At 41.4% G+C, this 20,061-nt stretch overlaps 1 protein-coding gene across 1 annotated transcript in view; it reads left to right on the top strand.

Annotated features, from left to right (window-relative positions):
* The first annotated feature begins 318 nt into the window (after positions 1 to 318).
* The window catches only part of LOC117346268 (vomeronasal type-2 receptor 26-like), a 44,665-nt gene continuing 24,922 nt past the window's right edge, over positions 319 to 20,061 (top strand). Inside the window, exons 1-2 of the mRNA XM_033915668.1 lie at positions 319 to 432; positions 15,920 to 16,069. Coding sequence (XP_033771559.1) covers positions 319 to 432; positions 15,920 to 16,069 — 264 coding nt within the window. The remainder of the gene's footprint in view (positions 433 to 15,919; positions 16,070 to 20,061) is intronic.

Here is a 20,061-nt window from a genome sequence, read left to right as displayed (position 1 = left end):
TTAAGGGTGGGGGTATGTGACCAGCCAGGTATTCTCCCTGTTCAGGTCCCAGTCAGAACAGAGAGAAAAGAAGTAAAAAAGAAATCCCGGGGAGGAATTGGGAAGGGACACGTTGTTTCTGAGGTAGATAATTACATTGACCACCGGGGGAGTCCAAGAGGCCCTTGGAACACTGCCAGGGCTGACACAGCAGGGCGTTGCCCCAAGGTATATAAACCTGTTTCAGAGAACAGGAAGGGAAGCCAGCTAGGGAGAGGTTTTAAGCCCTTTCTCCCTAGAGAGTCCCTGGAGCCCAGCAGGTGCAACAAACCTAGGCCTATGGAGGTGATAGAGTCTGGTCAGGCTGAAGAATTAAACTTTCTGGAAAGTCAGGACATGGATGTGGAAGAATGCCTAACAGAGTGTGCTCCTGAGTTTGTTGAGCCCATGCAGGTGAACTTCACTTCCACTCTCAAGCAGTGAATGAGGTTGGTGTTTCTGGACTGTTTGAAGAAACAATTTTTCTTTTGAATGCAAGCTAAAGGGGGGATTGTATTTGGGAGAGGTTTTGCTAACACCCTGGGAGGGAATTTTTTGAAAGCCGGTCTAGAGGCTTTATTGAGCAAAACCTATCACTCTCCTGACCTGGCAGTGACTGGAACTGGCCAGAGGCTTGTGTGGACTTTTGAGATACTTGTGCTGAATGTCTGCACTGAACTATATTTGTTTGTGTTTTGGAAGCTGCCTGTTTTGGAAGCAGACAACCCTAAGGCTGGGGGCAATTAAACCCTCTGCCACAACTAAAATAGAAACATTGCTGAAAGCAGATTAATGCCTTGATTGGGACTGTTATTTGCTGGTTTTGTTTTTCTACTTTTTTTGTTGCTGTAAGAAGAACATTCTGACAAGCTTGTCCGCTGTTTTGGAAAGCATACTTACCTTGGGACAAATGAGAAATAAAATCTGAGATTATTTTGACTTTGAAGAATAATCGTGTTGACCTTGGTTATTGGGGGTTTTTTTTTTCTCCCTTGTGCTTTTTGGTTCCTGTTTGGAATCCAGTCCTGCAGGGTGGCTCCAGGCCGGGCCACACGTCAGGGTGCTATTTTGTGGCCAGCCACTGAGGGTGCTATTGAGCACTGTTTGGAGCCTCAGTGGACCACAAGATGCATGCAAATTTGAACTGTATTCGCACTTCCATTGGTAGCCAGTGCAGTTTTTTGTAATATGGGCTGATGTGTTCTTGTTTTCGCATTCCGAAGATTAAGCGAACTGCAGTGTTTTGTACTAATCTCAGTTTTTTTAATTGTTTTTTTTTGTGGGATACCCATGTAAACGATGTTGCAGTAGTCCAGGGTGGATAGGATCAGCGATTGTACCAGTAACCTGAAGGATGTAGTGTCAAAGTATTAATATCTCACCCTAAGATGAAACTTAAGAATAAATTAAGCTGACAAAACAGGTAACACATTTAAAAGAAGCAGTGCTAACGGCGTGCGGCCGTTTGTTGCGCCGGCGAAGGCGCACGGCAAAGGCGTGTGAAGTGACTGCCGGGAAGCCCTCAGAAGTGACTGCTGGGAAGCCGACCGGACCTGTTACAGACCGGAGATCTACTACAGTAGCTTGCACCTCTTTGCGAAACTGATCCTTGCAAACCAGACTGATAGTCTGATAAGTTGCACTGCATGTAGATCTTCATATTAATGTTGAAGAGTGTCAGCTTGCTGATTGTGAGTAGACACACACTCTTAAAGGAGCTCCGCAAGGATACCAATGAACCGCGCCGAGACGAATGACTTCAGAGCTCCCAAGCCACCTCTCTTCTTACTGGGCTGGGCGTGTGAGCGGGCTCCGCCCCCCAGAAGTGGCCGGGGAGCCTTATAACCGCAGCCAGAGCTGACCACCAGTTCCTGCCCACCTGCCTTCTCCAACCAACACCAGCGACCTGCTAAGGTTTTTGCTAAGGTTCTTTTGTTAAGATTTTTGCTAAAGTTTTTTTTGTTCTCCACACTATACTTGCCAGATTGTTTGTTGCATGTGTAATTGTTAGATGCATGTATTAGTCGCATGTGTGATTGCTAAACGCAGGTAGTAGCAGACATCTGGGATGCATGTACTAGACGCATTAGATGCTTGTATCAGATGCATTAGACACATGTATTAGAAAACAAATGTGATTGCTAAATGCATGTATTAGACGCATGAGATACAGGCATTGGACATGTCACACACATATTTTAGATACATAAATTAAGCACATGAATTAGGCACATGCTTTAGATGCATATTTTAGACGCATGTATTAGACCCAAGTATTAGACGCATGAATGACTGTTAAACACATGTATTAGACGCATGTATGACTTAAGTTGTGAGAGATAAATCCACCAACTCAACCACTACTAGCCAGTAACTACCAGTTAGTGGCTACATCTTAAGAACTATATCTATCTGTACCATCTTAAGAGCGGTATCAATCTGTTTATCAAGTAAACAACCTAGAAATTAGGAGTATCAGGGAAACTAATATAGTTATTGCGACAGGAAAGGACATACTATCCTGCAAACATGAATTTCCTATTGATTTCATTCATCTATCTAATAAGCGGCAGCATCAAAGATGTTAACTCACTCTATCCACAATTACACTCAATCCATTACCTTGTTCCATCAATCCAGTACATAATTAACCCACAAGAAGACAGGATAAATCACATAACAGTTGGCTCAGGAGATGGTGCGAAGAGGAGGGTTTCCTTTTTGTTCGGAACTGGACAACTTTCTTGGGAAAGAATAAGCTCTACAGGAGAGACGGACTGCACCTGAGCATGACTGGGATGAGGATGCTGGCACGCAACGTCCAGAACGTCATAGATTTGGCTTTAAACTGAGGAAGAGGGGAAAGCCGACAGTCGATCTAACACATCGAACAAAAGTATCAAATAAGGATACTGAGCAAGGACATTGTAAAAGAGGGCTCGGGACTGAGTGGGAGTTTTTGGAAAAAGGAGCTAAGGATGCAATACAGGGGCCCAGGGCCAAGGACATTGAACAAGGACACTGTAAAAGAGGGCTCAGGACTGAGTGGGAATTTTTTGAAAAAGGACCTAAGGACGAATTGCAGGGGTCTAGGGCACAAATGAAACTGGCAAGCAGGACTAACAGAGAACAACGGAATCCAGAGGGACAACCAAAAATGGGGAAACAGGCTGAGGACGAAACAGACACACCACAGGAGGAGGATGACCGAGACGAGGTATGGGGACTGGCAACTCATGAGGGGGTCGCCAGGAGCGCCAAACCACGAGGAAAACCAGCAAGAAAGGCGAACAACTGGGACTTACATTGCCTATACACTAATGCTAGGAGCCTAAGGGCTAAAATGGGAGTGCTGGAAGTCTTAGCCAACAAAAAGGGCCTAGACATAATCAGAGTCACAGAAACGTGGTGGACTGATGACAATAAATGGGATGTGGCATTACCAGGGTTCAAACTCTACAGGAGAGATAGGTCACACAAAAAGGGTGGAGGAATAGCGCTATATATAAAAGATTCCATACCTTCAACCAGGATGGAAACAACAGTAAGGGCGGATGACTTGGAATCACTATGGGTTAAGCTACCAGGAGGAACTTGGGCAGACATAAAATTGGGTCTGTACTTTTGCCCACTTAGACAAATGGAAGAAATCGACCAGGATCTGGAGGCTGAACTGAGGCAGGTATGCAAAAGCGGAAGTGTGATGGTGATGGGGGACTTCAATTACCTGGGAATAGAGTGGAGTATCGGTCACTCAAATTGCATGAGGGAGACCAAATTCCTGGAGATCATGAGGGACTGTTTCATGGAACAGCTGGTCACGAAACCAACACAGGGAGATGTCACTCTTGACCTAATCTTCAATGGACTAGGGGAACCCGCTAAGGAGGTGGCGATACTAGCCCCACTAGGAAACAGCGATCACAACACGATCCAGTACAGGCTAGAAATTGGATCATCAAAGGTGAAAAGAACTACAACGACAGCACTCAACTTCAAAAAAGGGAATTATGATGCCATGAGGAAAATGGTGGGAAAGAAACTCAATGACAACGTAAGGAAGATGGAGTCCGTAGAAAAAGCCTGGACCCTATTCAAGGGCACAGTTCACAAAGCACAGAACCTGTGCGTCCCCAAGTTCAGGAAAGGGTGCAAAAAAAATAGAACAAAAAACCCAGTGTGGATAACAAATGCAGTGAAAAAGGCGATAAGTGACAAGAAAGCATCATTCAAAAAATGGAAAAAGGACCAAACAGAGGACAACCAAAAGGAGCATAAAAAACACCAAAAGGAGTGTCACCGAGTGGTTAGGAAAGCAAAAAGAGAATATGAAGAGAGACTGGCGGGGGAAGCAACAAACTTCAAATCATTCTTCAGGTACGTTAAGGGGAAGCGACCAGCTAGGGAGGAAGTGGGACCCTTGGATGATAGAGACAGAAAGGGAGTGGTAAAAGAGGAAAAGGAGATAGCTGACTGGTTAAATGAGTTCTTCATGTCAGTTTTCATGAGGGAGGATACAACCAACATTCCGGAACCCGAGGCGATCGTAAAAGGAGAGCAGGATGAAAATCTGGTCCAACTAGAGGTGAGCAAGGTGGATGTCCTCAGGCAGATAGACAGGCTACAGAGCGACAAATTGCCAGGACCGGACGGCATTCACCCAAGGGTACTCAAGGAACTAAGGAACGAAATAGCTGAGCCACTTCGACAAATATGCAGCCTATCCTTAGAAACTGGAGAGATTCCGGAGGACTGGAAAATAGCAAATGTCACCCCCATCTTCAAGAAAGGCTCAAGGGGAGACCCAGGAAACTACAGGATGGTGAGCTTGACCTCGGTCCCGGGAAAGATGATGGAAGCGCTGATTAAAGACAACATCTGGGAACACATCGAAAAAAATGGGCAGCTATAGTCGAGCCAGCATGGCTTCTGCAAGGGCAGGTCATGCCTCACGAACTTATTATACTTCTTTGAGGGGGTAAACAGCCAGGTGGATAAAGGGGAATCCATAGACATCATTTACCTTGACTTCCAAAAAGCCTTCGACAAGGTGCCACACGAAAGACTGCTAAAGAAGCTATGGAACCACGGAGTTCAAGGGGAGGTCCACCAATGGATCAAAAACTGGGTGGCGGACAGGAAACAGAGGGCTGGAGTAAAGGGCCATTACTCAGACTGGCAATGGGTCACGAGCGGAGTTCCACAGGGGTCGGTGCTGGGACCGCTCCTGTTCAATATATTTATTAACGACCTGGAGGCAGGAATAAAATGTGAGGTTATTAAATTTGCGAATGACACCAAACTATACAGCAGGGTCAAAAACATGGAGGACTGCAAAGATCTCCAAAAAGATCTGACAACGATGGAAGAGTGGGCCAAAAAGTGGCAAATGAGCTTCAACATAGGGAAATGCAAGGTCATGCATGTAGGGAAAAAGAACCCGATGTTCACTTACAAAATGGGGGGATCACCGCTAGGGGTGAGCAACCTTGAAAGAGACCTGGGAGTGATGGTAGACACAACATTGAAGGCGTCGGCGCAGTGCGCCACAGCCTCAAGGAAAGCAAACAAAATGTTGGGTATCATTAAGAAGGGTATCACGACCAGGACGAAGGAAGTCATCCTGCCACTGTATCATGCAATGGTGCGCCCGCACCTGGAGTACTGTGTCCAGTACTGGTCGCCGTACCTCAAGAAGGACATGGCGGTACTTGAGAGAGTCCAGAGAAGAGCAACTAAGCTAATAAAGGGTATGGAGGACCTCTCATATACTGACAGACTGAAAAAGCTGGGGCTTTTCTCCCTGGAAAAGCGGAGACTTAGAGGAGACATGATAGAAACCTTCAAGATCATGAAGGGCATAGAAAAAGTAGACAGGGACAGATTTTTCAAATTATGGGGAACCACAAGTACAAGGGGGCACTCAGAGAAATTGAAAGGGGAAAGGTTTAGAACAAACGCCAGGAAGTTCTTTTTCACCCAGAGGGTGGTGGATACATGGAACGCACTACCGGAGGATGTGATAAGCAGGAGCACGCTACAGGGCTTCAAAGAAGGTTTGGATAGGTACCTGGAGGACAAAGGGATTGAGGGGTACAGATAAAATTAGAGGTAGATTATAGGGATAGGATTAGAGGTAAGTTATAAAATTAATAAATATATGTTAAACACATATTGTAGAATGTAGTTAATAGCAGGGACACATTCAGGCCATGTATACAAAAAGTGCTGACATAACGTAAACTATATGAAAAATCATAATTAAACGGAGAAAAATAAATCTCAATTGTGGGAGGTTGGGACTACACAAGTACCCGTGTATAAACCCGTGATGATGTGTTGAGGGCTGGGTACTTGTGTAGTCCCAACCTCCCACAATTGAGGTTTATTTTTCTCCATTTGATTATGATTTTTCATATAGTTTACGTTATGTCAGCACTTTTTGTATACATGGCCTGAATGTGTCCCTGCTATTAACGACATTCTACAATATGTATTTAACATATATTTATTAACTATTACGATTGTACCTTAGAAAATTGCAAGTTATAAAATTAGTCAGGGACCACTGTTCAGGCAATAGGCCTGATGGGCCGCCGCGGGAGCGGACCGCTGGGCAAGATGGACCTCTGGTCTGCCTCAGCGGAGGCAACTTCTTATGTTCTTACATTAATGTAATCTCAAATAAAGGAAGACATCGACGAACCCTTAAAAAAAGGATAAGGGAAGTAAAACCTATTCGAACCTCTACTCCTACCAAACCTATTACATCCGCCTCTATTCACTGTGCATATCTTAATTCTAGATCTGTCAGGAATAAAGCTTTTCTAATTAAAGATTGGATCATCAGAAAGCAAATAGGCTGTTTTTTCTTAACCGAAACAAGGCTACTATTTGAAGATGATCCAATAATAATTGATCTTCTACCAGATAATTTTAAAATCCTTACGCTAAACCGTGAGGGTAGAAAAGGGGGAGGATTAGCAATTATTCTTAAGGAAGAATTTGAGCTTGAACTATTGGATTCCAAATGACCAATCAGTTAGAAATATTAGCCTGTAAAATCAGTAGTAAGGAACTAAAAGAATCCCTATCTTGCATATTATTCTATGTCCCACCGAAAAGCTGGCCAAAAGCCAAAGGACTTTTATGAATTTGTTCTACATAATTATATTATTCCTTCCTACAATATCATCGCAGGTGACATAAACATACACCTAGATGAAGAGGACAATCCAGATACGAAATACTTTAAAAACTTTCTTTCCCTACTCAATTACAATCTCCCTTCACCCACACAAACACATGAAAAAGGTCATCACTTAGATGTAGTAGCTATGTCCACAAAGGAAATTTTAGACCCTGCCATCTCTCTACCTGATGGCACCTGGTGTCACAATATGTGGTCTTACCATTTTACTTATTACTTCGTTAAGCTGGACTCATTTAAAATCGAAAACACATCCAAAGATAAAAAGAGAACATCACACAAAAGGTTATATTAATCCAGAAGAATATTAGTCACAATATGAACTACAAGTGGAGATAGGTGAAGGAGTCAATTTTTGGGATCACTGGACAAAAACTAGCACATCCATTTTAGATAAAATTGCCCCTAAACGAAATAGTAAAAGCTGCACAAATAAATATAACAAATGGTTTGACACCAAACTTCTAAAAATGAAACAACTAGTAAGACAACTAGAAAGAATTTGGAAAAAAACAGGAGAATCGTCAGAACGTAATAACTGGAGATCTAACATAAAAATCTACAAACAAAATTGGGACTCAGCACTTGTTGCCTCCCACCCACTCTCAATACCTTGTAAGTATTACACAGACACATTGTTCTTCGACAATATGTGGATTTATTAATGGCCTCAGCCATAAATGCCCTACTACAACATCATCTACCAACAGCAAATACCAACATACCAAAACTTTCACCATGCACAATTTCAATACCAATGTATGTCATCATATTCATTCACCTGAACAATTTATATATATATATATATATATATAAGAGAAACCCGCAAGGAAAGATCAACAGTTAAGACATTACGTATGCTGCAAGTGATGTCCGTCAGCGGACAATCAAGTAATGGACCACGAACATGATCAAGGAAGCTAATTAATGAACGCCCATGGCTGTGGGCCAACTCACATCCAACACCTGACTGTGGACAGACGAGAGAAAGTTAGCATTCATACGTGCTCCCCAGTCCCCAGCAAACCACAGTCAGCAAGTCAAGGAAGCTAATTAATGAGTACCCATCCCACACCTGACCACGAACAGAGAAGAGAAAGTTGACATTCATATGTGCTTCCCAGTCCCCAGCAAACCACAGTCAGCAAGTCAGCTCCTCCCTTTGCTTATCACCAGCACAGAGGCACCTGAGATGTTGTATAGTCAGCAGTTGTGATGAGTGAGACTAACACATTCAATTTGACTGGTATGGTACCAGCACAGCTTGCACCAGGTGTAGGGAAATAATCTGGGTCACCCCTAATGGTATGTTTTGATAGCATACCTGCTGACATCTCCATACACACCATATGGGCCTCTTCTATTGTCACGGTTTGATATCAGGTGACTACCCTTGGCTCATTAATCAAGGTGGAGAATGCAGAAACCACCCAATGCCACAACTACCCCATGATTGCTGCCCAGTCATGCGGATCAACTACAATTGCCTAACCTGAAGCCCCAGGACCAGACCAATCACTAATCAAAGATTGTGACTGATGCTATAGTATCCCTATCCCTGCCAACGAGTCTGGATTGCTTTCTTCCTCCACAGGCAAACCACAGAAAATTGATCGCAGATCGAGACGACAAACCTGCTCCTGGAATTCCAGTTACCAGGCAAGAGAAAAGCAATATATAAGTCTTGCTGTTGCCGAGTCTGTACCATGCTTAATATCCTGCCAGATCAGTTTCAAGTTTCAAGTTTATTAGGGTTCTTGATTAATCGCTTAATCAAACTTCTAAGCGATGTACATATTAAAATTTACATTTGTTAGGAGATAATACAATACATAAAAATACTTTAAAAAGGACTTAATTACACTCAATTTAACATATTCTTAACATTAGGTAAGGAGGGATGAAATACAATTCATTAAAGTAAGGAAAAGACATTAAGGGAGAATACAAGAGGGTAACAAATAAAAAATATAATAAAATAAAATAAAGTAGGGTAGTAAGATAATAAAATTAGTTTGCAAAGGCATCCTTGAAAAGAAATGTTTTTAAGTTACTTTTAAATTTTCCAAATTCCTTCTCCTCCCTTAAAGAAATAGGGAGGGCATTCCAAGTCTGCGGTGCAGTACATGAAAAAATAAATTGTTGTCTAGTGTTTATAATTTTCAACGAGGGAATAGACAATAAGTTTTGTTCATTAGATCTTAAAATTCTCCTTGCAGAATATGGAATTAATAACTTAAATAAAAAAGCGGGGGTCATATTATAGAGGAGGATCAGCTATTGTCACCACAGAACTGTGGCGAAGACCTCAAGGAGGTTGTAAAGCACTGCGTCCCTCAGCTGAACCTTATCCACTAGCATAACCTACCAGACTATCTCCTAACCACACTGAAACAGCATACTATCTCCATCCCTGTACTCAGTTTAGGGAATCATGTGCTAATCCTCCAATTCGACCAGAGCATTGTGTTTTACCCAGCAGACTACAACATACTAATCTCCAGCCACTTGTAAAATTGGTTTGAAGGCTTTCCCAAGTCAACAGTGCACAAGTCTACTTCCAATCATGGACAAACTCTTGTCCTTGATGGTAAGAATATAAACAATCTGAACAACCTATGTTATGTATAACATGTCAGGCTGGCATATTATGCATTGAAGAGGATGTGGACTTATTAATAAATGTTAATGTATTCCAGGTAGAAAAGTATACCATTGTCCTTATATGGTCTAGGCAGATGCAATGGGGACATGATCAGCCAATCAGGAAGATTCAACATAAGCTCAGAAAGGAACCAACACATATCCCGACGCAAGATGAAGGCCTGACAATTGTGGTTTTGCCAATACTAAGGCAATTCTATCAGTTTTACCTAGCCAGTACAATCCTAGAAGAATCCTACTTAAATCATAGAAGAATCCTATTTAACTTTTTATAAAAGACCCCTGAAAATAAACCAGCAACACACCCATTTGGCTACAAACCACAGGCAAAACCATTATCCCGACAGTGGATTATCCTCCACGAAAAAGATGCAATGGGTTCCCATGCTAACACATTTCTATATTTGTTTTGCTGTTCACCATGGACAGCCTGTAAAATTGCCAGCCGAACAGCCCTTTGAACTGCCATGAGCCTGGGACCTGTAATCATGAAGCTGCATAGTAATTGTCAGATTAGCTCCTATGAGCAGTGTAAAGAGTAGCTGGTGAACATTATTTGTGCTTTGGTAGATATGATTTTTGGGCTTCGAAAAGACACTAAACAACCTAGTCCCCTTCAATGGCAACTCAGTTATTAGAGTATAAATATAAATACCAATAACAACGATAATCCAAACTACAAAAAATTGGTATTAGTGGTGATGATCTTTCCTTGAATAACCCTGGAGGTGATATGGAAAAATGTGCTTCCCAGGATAAAATGAATTAATGAAAACAAGATAAATAAAAGGATCAATCAGTACGGGCCCAGTGCCCTCGTAACAACCGTTGGCCCCGGGCAGGTGTTTATGAAGTGACAAGCACTTAGAAATGAATCTAAATAAACCCTGCCCCGTACATCATATTGTCCTTATATTGTATGTGATTTATATAGAAAAATATATATATGTTACAAAATAATCGGGAGCACAATCATCCCCAGATTAAAGCAAAAGGAGAGAAAATCACCCCAAAGAAAATCTCCCTGCAACCTAATACAAAAAAAACAAAATGTAAAAGTGAATAAAACCAAAATGCAAAGAATGACAAAAATCGTCAAAAAACAAAAGAAAATATAAATATCAATGTAATATCCTCAGTCTCATCCATCAAACCACAACACAGTGAGCCCTGTGCACCTGTCACAAAAAGTTCGTGAAAGTGATAAAAAACAGAGAAAAACAGTGAAAAATACTTAGCTCAGTAAATCCGAAGCAGGACAAAGTTCAAAGTTCACCAATCATCACAGTTCAATTCCGCTCGTTACTCAGTCCCGCTCACTTAAATTCACTCAATGAAGAGTCATAACTGTCGGTCCATTCGCCGTTGAACTTAAATCACTCAGTCCCATACAGTCAAGAAAGCTGTTCGATAATATTCACTACTTGTTTTGCTCGTTCTTCAATAATATTCACTACCCGTTTTGCTCACTCGACAGGTCCTGTTTCAATATCCTCGTCAGGAGGGAGCAAGAAAATCAAAAGGATTAGTAAACTGACTGAAAATTCTCACACCAAATCCTAAAATATAAAGGAAGGAGTAATCCTAGGCAGCGGCACAATCAAGCTGATTTGACAAATGAGTGCCAAGAACAAGGAGCTCTTTTAAAGCACTTTAAAGAGCCCCACCTGGGGCAACGCATACGTGATGATGTAGGAGAGTTGTCAACAAGATCAAAAAATGGAGGAATAAAGCCTTTATGTGAAACATTTGTCAACATTCTCATTCAAGCCATGAGGGGGAAATGCTTATAAGTTAAAAATCCAAAAGTTCTCCCTGACCAATAGATGGTTTTGTCTATCTCCCTTAAAGGTGATAGGAATTTGTTCCAATACGCAACATCTAAGTTGGGCGAATGTGTGATGATGTTTTAAGTTATGAGCCACCATGGGAGCAGTTAGTTTTTCAGTTTTCAGGCAACTGCGATGTTCAATCAATCTAACTCTGATAGCCCGACTGGTACAGCCTACGTAAATTAATCACCTGTAGTGGAAGACTATTCCAGCGATCAACCACTCTTTCAGTGAAAAAGAATTTCCTGGTGTCACCTCGTAGTTTCCCGCCCCTGATTTTCAACGGATGCCCTCTTGTTGTCGTGGGACCCTTGAAAAAGAAGATATCTTCCTCCGCCTCGATGCGGCCCGTAAGATACTTGAATGTCTCGATCATGTCACCCCTCTCTCTGCGTTCCTCGAGTGAGTATAGCTGCAACTTATCCAGCCGTTCCTCGTACGGGAGATCTTTGAGTCCCGAGACCATCTGGGTGGCCATTCTCTGGACCGACTCCAGTCTCAGCACATCCTTAAGGTAATGCGGCCTCCAGAATTGCACACAGTATTCCAGGTGGTGCCTTACCATGGATCTATACAATGGCATAATGACTTCAGGCTTACGGCTGACGAAACTCCTGCATATGCAACCTATGATTTGCCTTGCCTTGGATGAAGCTTGCTCCACATTCCATGTGGGGGCATACCATGGCCTGGTACAGCGGCATGATAACCTTCTTCAATCTGTTCGTGATTCCTTTCTTAATCATTCCTAGCATTCTGTTTGCCCTTTTTGCTGTTGCTGCACATTGTGCAGACGGCTTCATCGACTTGTCAACCAGTACTCCCAAGTCCCTTTCCTGGGGGGTCTCTCCAAATACCGCCCGGACATCTTGTATTCATGTATGGGATCTTTTACTAAGGTGCGCTAACTGATTTAGTGTGCGCTAAATGCTAACACGTCCATAGACTATAATGGGCGCATTAGCGTTTAGTGTGTACTAAATCAGTTAGTGTGCATTAAATTAATTATTGTGCCTTTGTAAAAGAGGGGGTTGGAGATCCATATGACACAAAAAAATTCAAGGAAGTATGACTTGGATCAAAAACTTCAACATAACATGATCAAATTTGAGCTGATACTGGGAGTGATGTCACAAAATAAAGCTACTGTAGAGGTGTTTAATTTTTGTAAGGGTGACTATGATAAAATAAGGAAAATGGCTAAAAAGAAGCTATAAGGATCAGTTGCAAAGGTTAGGACTGTAAACTAGGTGTGAATGTTATTTAAAAATACCATTCTAGAATACCATTCTGGATATATTCCACGTATCAGCAAAGGTGAAAAGAAGAAGAAATGAGAGCCAGCATGGTTAAAAGATAAAGTGAAAGAGGCTATTAGAGTAAAAAAAATCATTTAAAGAATGGAAAAAAAAAATCTGTATGAAGAAAATAAGAAGACACACAGCACTGGCAATTTAGATACAAATCATTGATAAAGACAGCAAAGAAAGAATATGGAGAGAAACTTGCAAAAGAGGCAAAAACTCATAACAATTTTTTTAGGTACATCAGAAGCAAAAAAACCTGTGAGGTAATCTGTGGGACCTTTGGATGATCAAGGAGCAAAAAGGGTGCTCAGGGAGGACAAGGCCATAGTGGAGAGATTGAATGAATTCTTTGCTTCAGTCTTTATAGAAGAAGATGTAAGAGATCTAATTGAACCGGAAGTGGTTTTAAAGGGTGAATCTGGAAGATTTACTAAGCCAAATCGACAAGTTAAAAAGTAATAAATCATCTGGTTTGGATGGTATACATCCCAGGGTACTAAAAGAACTCAAATATGAAATTACTGAATTGCTGTTAGTGTCACTAAAATTGTCTGTAGCACTTGAAGATTAGAGTGGACAATGTTACACCAATTTTCAAAAAGGGTTCCAGGGGAGATCTGGTAAATTACAGACTGATAAGCCTGACTTCAGTGCTGGCAAAATGTGGAACACGTGGAGAAACATGATTTAATGAGATGGCGTCAGTATGGGTTCAGCCAAGGGAGATCTTGTCTCACCAATTTGCTTGACTTCTTTGAAGATGTGAATAAACATGTGGATAAAAGTGAGTCAGTTGATGTAGTACATCTAGATTTTCAGAAAATCTTTGATAAAGTTCCTCATGAGAGGCTCCTGAGAAAATTAAAGCATCGTGGGATAGGTGGCAAAGTTCAGTTGTGGATTAGGAATTGGTTATCAGATAGAAAACAGAGGGGTTAAATGGTCATTTTTCTCAATGGGGAGAGTAAACAGTGGAGTGCTGCAGGGGTTTGTACTAGGACTGGTGCTATTTAACTTATTTATAAATGATCTGAAAACTGGAATGATGAACGAGGTAATTAAATTTGCAGATGACACTAAACTCTTCAACGTTTTTAAAATTCGTGTGGGTTGTGAAAAATTGCAGGCAGACCTTAGGAAAATGGAAGACTAGTGGCATCCAAGTGGCAGATAAAATTTATTGTGGACAAATTCAAAGTGATGCACATTGGGAAGAATAACCTGACTCACAGTTACCAGATGCTAGGGTCCACCTTGGAGGTTAGTGTCCAAGAAAAGGATCTGGTTGTCATCATAGACAATACGAAGAAGTTTAAGTTTAAGTTTAAGTTTATTAAGTTTAAGTTTATTAGGATTTTATATACCGCCTATCAAGGTTATCTAAGCGGTTTTTACAATCAGGTACTCAAGCATTTTCCCTCTGTCCCGGTGGGCTCACAATCTATCTAACGTACCTGGGGCTATGGAGGATTAAGTGACTTGCCCACGGTCACAAGGAGCAGCGCAGGGTTTGAACCCACAACCCCAGGGTGCTGAGGCTGTAGATCCAACCACTGCGCCACATACTCCTCCCAATGTGTGGCAGTGACCAAAAAAGCAACAGGATGCTATGAATTATTTAAAAAATGAATGGTTAACAAGAGTAACGGCCTCTGCCGAGCAACAACAGCCCCGAAACCCTTTAAATCTCTATGGGCTTCGGGGCTGTTAGCGCAGTGCAGCTGCCAGAGCGGCTTTGTAAAAGAGGCTGTAATAATGTTATAACGCAGCTGTATCGCTCCATGGTGTGACCTCATCTGGAGTATTGCATTCAATTCTGCTCTCATCTCAAGAAAGATAAAACAGAACTAGAAAAGGTTCAAAAAAGAGTGACTGAGATGATAAAGGGGAAACCCTCTCATTTGAGGAAAGACTAAAAAGGTTAGGGTTCTTCAGCTTGGAAAAGATTCAGCTGAGGGGAGACATGATTGAAGTCTACAAAATCCTGAGAGGAGTATAACGGGAATAAGTGGATAGATTTTTCACTTCATCAAAAATTACAAAGACTAGGGGACACTCAATGAAGTTACAGAGAAATGCTTTTAAACCCAATAAGAGAAAATTTTTTTCACTCAGAGAATAGTCAAACTCTGGAACGCATTGCCAGAGGTTGTGGATAGCGTAGCTGGTTTTAAGAAAAGTTTGGACAATTTCCTGGAGGAAAAGTCCATAGTCTGTTATTGAGAAAGACATGGGGGAAGCCACTGCTTGCCCTGGATCTGTCGCATTGAATGTTGCTACTCTTTGAGTTTTGGCCAGGTACTAGGAACCTGGATTGGCCACTGTGAGAATGGGCTACTAGGCTTGAAGGACCATTGTTCTGACCCAGTAAGGCTATTCTTATGTTCTTATCTGTTTATCATCTCAAGTAGGGAATAGGGAAGCAGCCACTGATATTTTGTCTATCATGCATTAAGAAAAAAATGTTCTTTAATCATTTATTATTTTTTCCTTCTTCCTCTCCTGCTCTCCAAAAAGTTACAGCCTCACCACTTACTTGGTGGCATTTATGCAGAAATAATTGTGTAGCCTTGCATGTCATTATATTATTTTATATAAAACCCCTTGTTTCACAGATCTTTTTATAAAATTCAGGGGAAATGTATATGGCTTAAGCTTGATATCTCAATATTAGTGGAAGAGGTGTGAGCAAACTCCAAAATAATGTAATCATTCTCATCAAATATATACTTTAATGCCATTACAGTTTATATAATGGAAACTATTATGAATTCCTGGCCTTGGTGTCTACAGTGGAGGAAATTAATAATAGCTCAGAACTCTTACCCAACATCACTCTGGGCTTTCACATTTATAACTCTTACAACAGTCCTATCTTTGCATTTAAGGCTGCCATAAATATATTTTCAGGAATGGGTTCCAAGTTCCCTAATTACAGATGCAAAACATCTGGTACACTTGCTACTGTAATTGAAGGTCTTTCAGCTGAAGAATCAAGGCAGATATCTAATGTGTTCAGGATATACCACTACCCACAGGTAATGATCTTTTCTATTTTACTTTGTATATTGCCATTTAATCAATCTCTATAGCATATAGTCCCTAATTTGAGACCAAATTATCCAGAGACACTGAAAATTAACAACTGGGAAGACTAAATATTGGGGTTCTTTTCTAAGGTATGTTAAAGGCAGCCCACTGATGTGATCAGTGGGCTGATAACATCAGCCAAGCCATGCTCGAAGGCAGTGAATTAGAGAGGAGGGATTGAGGGGTGTTTTGCAGGAGTAAATAAGTTTAAGGTATTGTAGCAAATGGAATAAGGTATGATTGGGAGGAATGTTGCTAGGTGGGATATATAAGGAAGTAGGAGGGTGTGTTTGCTGTTTTTTAGTACAGCTTGGGAGTGTAGTTTGTTTTGGTTTGCTTCCTTACCATGGTCTGGAGTCTGTGCCATTGTCTGAGGCAGGTTATGGGCTTTATGCATCTTTTGGTCCCATTGCTTCACTGGAGCAGTTTTGTCTCCCTGTTCTATGTTTGAATTTAGAAAGCATATGCTGCAGGTTTGTGTCAATTTCATCAGTTTTTGCAGCTGTTTTGGGGACTTCTGTCTCAATGGTGGATGAATGCTGTATTATTTACTTTATTTTGTTTGCACAAGTGATGGGCTGGTCTCCAGGGTTGGTAACTCAATTGTTGGCAAGTGTGGCCTTTTAACCTTGGAAACTTGATACTCAAAACGTGACATAACCTAAGTGGAGACAGGAGCTGCCATTCCAACCACAACCAATCAGGAAGAGTTTCCAAGAGCACAGGGAGGATCCAGTATATACCCTGACACATTACATAGGTTTGATCATACCTATAAAAGATTGGAAAATTTACTCCTCCCTCCACAATTGGTTTTTGTAAAGATACTAAAGCAATTTTCACAGCTTTCCCCAGTCAAATAAACTTGATAAGAATATTATTTAATTTTTTGTAAAAAGACCCCTGAAAAAACACTAGTAACATCCCCCTTTGGTAACAGACCACAGGCAAAATCATCATCTTAACCATTTGAACTCTCCCCCACCAAGACAGATGTAAGAGGTCCCATTGCTCATACATTTCTGTGACCTTCAGCAATAAGGATTTTTCATTTACTTTCATCGTTTCTTCCAATGTACTTTTTATCCAAATACCTAAATATTTTATACCCCCTTCCTTCCAAAGAAAAGGGAATGTATCAAATAATCCTTTTGGGCAATGTACATTTAATGGAAGTACATCTGATTTACTCCAATTTATTTTGTACCCTGAAAATATCCCAAATTTGCCAATCAGATTTAGTAAAAGTAGAATGGTAGATTCAGGGTTCCTCAAATGAAGCAAAATGTGATCTGTGTATGCAGAAACTTTATATTCCCGACCTGCATAAGGAATACCCTATATCTCCTTTGCCTGCTGAATAGCCAATAGCAAGGGCTCCAGAACAATATCAAACAGTAAAGGAGATAACGGACACCCTTGCCTAACTCTCCTCTCTAGACAAAAACTTTCAGAAAAAGTATTATCAATATATAATCTGGAAAAGGGGAATTTATATAAGGTTTGAATCATTTGTACAAAACTGGAACCAATACCAAACCAATCCAAGGAGAACCAGCTTGGCTATTTAAAGAGGTGAAGGAGGCAGTAAGGGATAAGAGGAACTCTTTTAAAAAATGGAAACGTGAACACACAACGGAGGCCTGGAACAGTCACAAGGTCGACCAGAAGAAGTGTCACAAGGCGGTAAGAGACGCCAAAAAAGCCTATGAGGAAAAGATAGCGCAAGAAGCCAAAAACTTCAAGCCCTTTTTTAGATACATAAAAGGGAAAAAACCAGCTAAGGAGGCAGTGGGCCCTCTCGACGACCAAGGAAGAAAAGGGTGCATCAAGGAAGACAAACAGATTGCGGATAAGCTAAACTCATTCTTTGCGTCTGTCTTTACCAAGGAGGACACTGCATCAATGCCAGAAACAGGGAGAGCATTCAAGGGAGAAATTGAGGATAGCCTCACCACAGTTAATGTGGATTTGAACATGATATATTATCAGATCGACAAATTGAGGAGTGATAAATCCCCTGGACCAGATGGAATTCACCCAAGAGTGCTTAAGGAGCTTAAGATAGAAATCGGAGAACTATTACAATCCCTAGCTAACTTGTCAATTAAAACCGGGCAAATACCAGACGACTGGAAGATAGCGAATGTCATCACAATCTTCAAAAAGGGATCGAGAGGAGAACCGGGCAACTATAGACCTGTGAGTCTTACGTCGGTTCCTGGGAAGATGATTGAAGCACTAATAAAGGATAGCATAGAGCAACACCTGGAAAATCACAACCTGATGAGAGCCAGCCAACACGGCTTTAGGAAAGGGAAGTCATGTTTGACTAATTTACTTCAATTTTTTGAGGAGGTAAACAAACAAATTGATAGCGGTGAACCGGTGGATATAATATACTTGGACTTCCAGAAAGCGTTCGACAAGGTTCCCCACGCAAGGCTTCTGAAGAAACTACAAAGTCATGGAATAGAAGGAGATATACTAAGATGGATAAGCAAATGGTTAGAAAACAGATTGCAGAGGGTGGGCATAAAAGGGAAGTTCTCGGACTGGGAAGAGGTGACAAGCGGTGTACCCTAGGGATCGGTTCTTTGGCCCATCTTGTTCAATATCTTCATAAACGACCTAGAAGATGAAACAACAAGTAATTTAATCAAGTTTGCAGATGACACAAAACTATGTCGGGTAGTTGGGTCACAAAAGGACAGAGAAGAACTTCATAGAGATTTGAACCAACTAGAGAAATGGGCGGAAAAGTGACAGATGAAGTTTAACATAGAAAAATGCAAAGTGATGCACCTGGGTAAGAAAAACAAGGAACATGAATATAAAATGTTAGGTGTGACACTGGGCAAGACCGAACAAGAAAGGGACCTGGGGGTGCTGATAGACAGGACCCTGAAGCCGTCGGCTCAATGCGCAGTGGCAGCAAAGAAGGCAAATAGGATGTTGGGTATGATAAAGAAGGGAATTACAAGTAGATCGGCGGACGTCATCATGCCGCTTTACAGAGCAATGGTCAGACCACACTTAGAGTACTGTGTCCAACACTGGTCTCCCTACCTAAAGAAGGATATAACCCTACTGGAGAGGGTGCAAAGGCGAGCCACGAAGCTAGTTAAAGGTATCGAGAATTTGAGCTACAAAGAACGCCTTGGAAAACTGGGATTGTTCACCCTCGAGAAGAGAAGACTGCGAGGAGACATGATAGAGACTTAAAATACTAAAAGGATTTGACAAAATAGAGCAAGAAACATCGTTATTCACATTGTCAAATGTGACCCGGACAAGAGGTCATGGGCTAAAACTGAGGGGCATAAGACCCAGGACAAATATAAGGAAGTTCTGTTTCACACAACGAGTGGTGGACGCTTGGAACGCTCTCCCTGAGGAGGTCGTGATGGAGACCAACATTCTGGGATTCAAGAGCAAGTTGGATATGCACCTTCTTGCAAATCACATTGGGGGATACGAGTAAACAAGGTTTCTCAGCAGAGAACACCTAGCTTGGCCTCCGCGGGTGCGGGTCGCCGGACTGGATGGACCTAGAGTCTGATCCGGCGAAGCCATTTCTTATGTTCTTATGTTCTTATATAAAGGTCCATTCTACAAGATCAAAGGGCCTTTTCTGCATCCAAGGATACAGAAAAGGCTGGATCATCCATGGTTTTTGTTAAATTTAACATATGACAAGCCGATCTGATGTTATTTGAAGAATGTCTTTGAGCAACAAAACCTGTTTGGTTCATACCAATGATATAAGGGAGAGCCTTGGCTAAACATAAAGCCAACAACTTAGCCAAAAGTTTGACATCTACATTAATCAAAGAAATAGGCCTGTAATTTGAAACCATCGTAGTATCTTTATTTGGCTTTGGCAAAACTATAGTTAAAGATTCTGCCGTAGTACCTGCAATGCAACCTCTAATCAATT

This window comes from Geotrypetes seraphini, chromosome 12 (genome assembly GCF_902459505.1).
Source record: "Geotrypetes seraphini chromosome 12, aGeoSer1.1, whole genome shotgun sequence".
NCBI classification, from domain to species: Eukaryota; Metazoa; Chordata; class Amphibia; order Gymnophiona; family Dermophiidae; genus Geotrypetes; species Geotrypetes seraphini.
Note: the sequence above shows the minus strand (reverse complement) of the source record. Positions and strands in the feature narration are given on the sequence as shown.